This window comes from Aphis gossypii, unplaced genomic scaffold, assembly GCF_020184175.1.
Source record: "Aphis gossypii isolate Hap1 unplaced genomic scaffold, ASM2018417v2 Contig00549, whole genome shotgun sequence".
In the NCBI taxonomy this organism is placed as follows: domain Eukaryota; kingdom Metazoa; phylum Arthropoda; class Insecta; order Hemiptera; family Aphididae; genus Aphis; species Aphis gossypii.
The window spans coordinates 81,017-87,189 of record NW_026083155.1 but is presented as its reverse complement, the minus strand read 5'-3'; the positions used below and the strand labels follow the sequence as shown (position 1 = coordinate 87,189).

The window sequence follows — 6,173 nt, the reverse complement described above, 5'->3', positions numbered from 1 at the left end:
CTGGTGATAGTTTTAAAAGTCTCTATTTTTTATTCAAAGTGTCAAGTGAAATCATATCAAAAATTGTACCTGAAGTCTGTACGGCCCTAGTGGAAGTTTTAAAAGATCAAATTAAGGTAAAAAAACAAATTGTTTGCTTATAATAATAATTATAACTTCAAATATTTCTTTATTTGAAATCAAAAAAATAACAACTTTTCTCAAAAGGTAGTATAAATAATAAACAAAATGTAATGTTCAACTTTTATTGTTCAGTAGCTTACTCGTTATTTTCATCAATCATTGAAAAAGCTCTATTAACAATGTTGTCTTCAACATTTGCTGAATAAATCGGATGTGTCGAATGAGAATATGATGAAAAAGTAGATGAAGGTCTGCTTTGATATGAAGAGTCCAAAAATGTTGTAAATGGTGGATTAAATATTTCAGTTAATGAGGTATTTGAATGAGCAGAGTATGCGTTACGTAGTTTGTTGAAGTACAAACTTTCGACCTCATGCATAAATTCCTCTCGTTCACGTTCTGGCAGTTTTCTCATTCTTTTCACCATCATTTTACCAAAGAGATCATATTCATCATCTTCTTTTTCACTATTTCTTTTGGTAATAGCATTTCTTAACAAGCTAAATGCTTCTTTCATTATTTAACCTTCAAGGAGGGGCACCGCGACGTCGAAGCGTTGGCGTTGGTTGTGAAGGTGTTATGTGTGGTTGTGAAGGTGTTATATGTGGTTGTGAAGGTGTTATGTGTGGTTGCTCAGGAACTACTGTACTCGCATTCTCTGTTATATTCTCAGGTACCACACTTTGATTTTCTTCGACGTGTACAGCGCTAATTTCCACACTTTGGCTTTGTTCATCGGTTACAAAAGACTAAATAAAATAAAAAAATAGTGGGCAAGTGGGTACCGTTCTGATGTACATTAGGGAGCGGGGTTGACCTCGGACTAGGGTAGGTTAAATTTGAATGCAATGATAGGTATCATTGTATACGAAAAACGATTCTGAACGAAGATGATTTGTCAGCCTAGGATATAATTTCCAGTGGTTGGTGAAAAAGGTGGTTTATGTTTTAATGGCCTGAATACACCAACATTTAAGTTCTTTTATAATTATTGTAAGCTAAACTTATGAAAAATCTTGTATTAAATTTTCAACTCTTAGCTACCTATACAAACATTTTTATGAATTATACCTACAAAATAATTTGCAAATATTCATAATTTTGACGAATTTTTGTCAAAATTTGAACTTCAAATGCTAATAAAAAAAAATTGTGCCTATGTATTCTTATAATTGTTTTATTACTATAAGAATAACATATGAGGAACTTTGTATAAAATTGTCAATTATTTTGATAGGGCCAAAAAAATTTTATCGACACTTCAAAAAAATTGAAAATTTCAGTTGTCTATAAATAGTTAAAAAAAAACTCAAAATTCTTTAAAAATTTAACTGTGTACGGAGAGCGCTAATATAAACATTTGGTGAAAATTTCAAGTATTTACATCGATTAGTTTTTGAGTTATAGCAAAATAAAAAATTCGATTTTGACGTAAACTAGTTTTGCGTAAAAAATCCCGTTTTTCCTTCATTTTTTGGGGTTTTTCTCGATTCATTTCAAAAATATTGAAAATGTTTGACTTTTGACCCCCCAAAGTACCAACTAGATTCAATTTCCTTTTCAAAGAGGGGCTGAAGTCAAAAATCGAAGCATTTTTACTGCTCCAAATGTTGTCGACAGACACAAAAAAAAAAAAAAAAACACACATCATTGTAAAATCAATACATTCATCACTCTGTTCAGAATCTAAAATTATATTTGTATTTTTGAAAATATAAATGATTTATAGACAAATTTAAATGATTAAAATATAAATTAAAATAATAATAATAATATAATATATTAATATAATATAATATAAATTTAAATGATTCATATATTTTCCTTAAAGAAAAATAACATCAAGTAGGTAGCTCTACGTTTTATTTTTACAGATGCTGTCTACACAAGACGAATGGCTAGTTGTAGAAAAAGGATTCACTAAAAACTTTCCGCACGCCATCGGAGCAATGGATGGAAAGCACATTGTCATACAATTCCCATCTCATACAGGATCGGAGTATTATAATTACAAAAAAACTTTCAGTATTGTCCTTTTAGCCGTAGTAGACAGTAACTATCAGTTTATGTTCGCTGACATCGGTAGCCAAGGAAGGATTACTGATGGTGGTGTACTACGGAATAGTGTATTATGGCGGAAAATTTCGGAAAATAATTTGAATTTGCCGACGCCATATCCTTTGCCTGGATCAGACGAATCCTTGCCTTATGTTTTTTTTATGTGAAGGTGCTTTTGCGTTGAGTACGCACATAATGAAGCCTCATCCGGGAAATCATGAATTAGGATCCGAGAAACGATTATTTAATGAAAAATTATCCAGTTCACGTGTGTTAGTTGAAAATACGTTTGGGATATTGGCTTCGAGATTTCGAATATTTAGAAGACCAATTGCATTAAGTACAGAAAAAGTACCACTTTTAACTATGACATGCATATTATTACACAATTTTATCAGAAAAAATAATTTCAATCAAATGTATGCTCCACCGGGGACATTTGATACGTATGATGATAACGGTACTTTAATTCAAGAGGGATCATGGAGACAGGACATACAGGATTCTTGCGTAATTAGACCTTTGGAAGTAATACCTCGTCGACCGACAACTAATGCACACATAGAAAAGTGTAGTCGTTATAACACATTAAAGTGTTAATGTATTACACATTTGCACGTCGTTTTTCGCTCAGAGCTAAATTGCAGTTGATTTAACTACAATTTATTGTTAAAAAAAATGAATTTATTGTAAATGCTTAATTTGTATGCACAAGTTCTATTAAGGGGTAGATACAACAACAACATTATTTAAAATAACTATGTAATTAATTACAATGATAATTATAACAAATGTAAAAATAACACCAATTGTAGGTTATTCTAATTCCACTTATTGTCAAAATAATATGTATGAAATAAATTTAGATTTAACAAATATTTTTAAGCTCTATTAACTCCATTTGTAATAAAGATAATTTTAAAAAGAAATGTAGAAATAACATGGTTTAAAATGAATATTAACCTCATTAAATGTCAATATTAAACTAACACCTTTTACTTATTATTACTTAATGCATATATATAATGTATAGGTAATATATTATAGTATATAATAAATACAAAACACCATAGAAGCAAAATTTGAGTAATAGTATCTTATTTGCAAATGTACATGTATCAACACTTCTGTATATATGTGTATGAATTCATTAGATCTAAAAGGTAAATAATTTAACTCTCAAATTTAGTATAATTTTGATTTATTTAATGTAACATAAATACATAATATGGTAATTTACATAAATGAAATAAGTTGAATAATATAATAATATAATATGTAAACAATAAATTATAAAATAATAAAACTATCAAATATAATAATTAGCTGTGCCATGAGTAATATTCATTATAATGCATATCTTAATGACACTAACTGATATCCATTTCCTAAAGTCCTAATGATGGTAGGAGTAGGATCGTGTAAATCTGTTATGTAACAACCACAAAATGGTAGTTCAGAATTTAATTTTACTTGATATGCATAATAATGACTATCAAAACCTACAGTGATTATTTGCTTATATATGAAATATGGTATTTGTAATTCACCAATAAATATTTTTATTATTTCTCCAAAAATGCAATTATCTAAATTTACTTCTAATACTAATATCATACCTGGTTGGTATAATATTCCTTTATAATCCAACCTTGATGTATATGATTTCAACTCAGTAGGAATTTTATTCAAAATAAATGATGGCAATTCTTCAGTTGGAGCTATTGTATAACTTTTGCCCATTTTTAAATCTGATCCTAAACCAGACATAGTCAAATATCGACTTGCCATTTGCAGTTGAATTTTATTTGCAAGAGTGTGACCAAGGTTGATTCTACAAGGAATTGAATTTGCATACGCTTTTAATACCTTATGCTTGGCTTCAAATCTAATTGAAGAAGTCAATATTAATGGTCCATTTTTTATTAAAAGTCCCCCATAATGGGTTAATATGTGAAATTTAGGTTTAAGATTACTTCCGGATAATAATAAATAAAGTCTATTATGTTCAGCCACTATTTGATTTAATAAATAAGAACATTCAGGTTGAATTGTTCTTGCACAGCATATATCCACAATTTTTCGTAACGCTATATATAATTTCCAAATAGGGGTGTCAATAGGAACTAGTTCACCAACAATTAATGCAAAATATCTAACAAGACAAAGCATTTCAGAAGATGACATAGTTATGTATCCTTTATTTAAATGATTTTGATTAATTGGTGGAGGTGAATTTTTTTTTCTGTAACACCATATTCAAATAATAATATGCGATTATTCAAATTTTCTAACGTTAAATACTTATCATTTATTAATTGTGTGATTACAACTGCCATATCATAACGGGCAACTCCCTCTGTTACATCATGCATAAAATCACATACACTATTAGTTATTACATGATAATTAGGAATAGCATTAAACACACAAAGTTCATTTACACCTGTTTCAGCTGCATTAGCCTGAAGGACATCTAATTTATAGTTTTCTTCATTTCTAAGGGATTCTGGGCATTCTAACAGCATCTTTTGAAGGTTAGTTTTATGGGAGCGACAAATTCTACAACAATAATTGGCTGAAAAACTTGTCACAAAGCCTAATATAGAATTAAGGCCCAAATTGTCACCCAAGACTAGTCCAAGAACAAAATATATCTGAATAATATTTGAATTAACTGTAATAGTTATTCCATTTTCTTGTAAATCAATCAAATCATTAATCAGAGCAGAGAACACAGTTTTATTATTGAATTTTGAAAGATCTGAAGAGTGAAATAAGAATGCAGGGAATATATTATCTAATGTTGATAAATATTCTGGGGGGAAAGCAGGAATTGTATAATACACACAACCCATTTTATGAACACCTGAGTGTGATCCTAATGGGTTTCCTATTTCAACATCATCATAATACAAGAATATAGGAAAAACAATTTTATTACTAAATTTATTTTTGATAGACTTCCAAGTAGTACCATTAAGAAACGATGAAAGTATTTGATTTTGATCGGTAGCAGCTTCAGTATACTGAAAGGCTGTTTCGTCAACCCCAGGAAGTTCAAACAATAATTTAAGATTTTGTTTAATTGATAGCAAATGTCCTTGAACTGGTACCATTATTTGTTGATCTATGCCTGAAATAGTTTTTTTTTCAATTGTGTGACCTATCACTATTGTCTTGGGTTTAAAAAACAAATTATTAGCCTCAAAAAATTTAAATCTGTGATATTCAGTTTTGAAATTTAAAAAAGGATTAGCCGAAGTATCAAACAAATCATCTATTTCATTTTTTTCAGAAATACTGCAACCTTTTAAATGAGACATTACCATGTTTTTTAAAAATAAAACTATACCACTAGAAAATAAATCTGATACTCCATCCACTATTTCCTGCATTAGGGTTTCAGTTACAGTAGGTTTTTTATATAAATTGGTGATAAATTGTAATACACTTTTAGTAACAATATTTTTATAAGATGTATTTGAATTGTTTAAGGTAATTATGGAATTATTTATATGATTTTGTTCATTTTCAGTTAAATGATTATCAACAGTATCAGATGATTCTAATACCGAAGCACCTAAATTATTTACTTCAACACTATAGTCGGTAGTTACTGGAAAAGTATGAAATTTCATTAAATGTTTTCTAAATTTATCAGACCCTCGAACATCTGTTACACAACCATCTTACCTACATGTGTATACTGATTGGCTACCGTAATGATGATAAATTTTTAAATGCAAAATAAGTTGATTAATTGTAAGACATTTTAATGAACAGATAGAACATAAATACATAATGAAGTTTACTTTAATTTACTTTGAGTAGTAAATAATAATAATATAATTAATAATAATAATAATAATAATAATAATAATTGTAACAATATAATATAATTATGTATTTTATAAAATATATAAAATAATAGTACTTATATAATAATATATAATATTAATTACAAAAAAATTAAGAATTTCCTATTCTTA

At 28.3% G+C, this 6,173-nt stretch overlaps 1 protein-coding gene across 1 annotated transcript; it reads right to left on the bottom strand.

The window, feature by feature from the left end:
• Positions 1–3,528: 3,528 nt before the first annotated feature.
• LOC126554588 (uncharacterized) lies at positions 3,529–5,579 on the bottom strand. Its single transcript, XM_050209645.1, has 2 exons — positions 4,486–5,579; positions 3,529–4,426 (listed from the first exon to the last, which is right to left on the bottom strand). Exons 1-2 carry the CDS (start codon positions 5,577–5,579, stop codon positions 3,529–3,531), a joined length of 1,992 nt encoding a protein of 663 aa, XP_050065602.1.
• Positions 5,580–6,173: the final 594 nt, after the last annotated feature.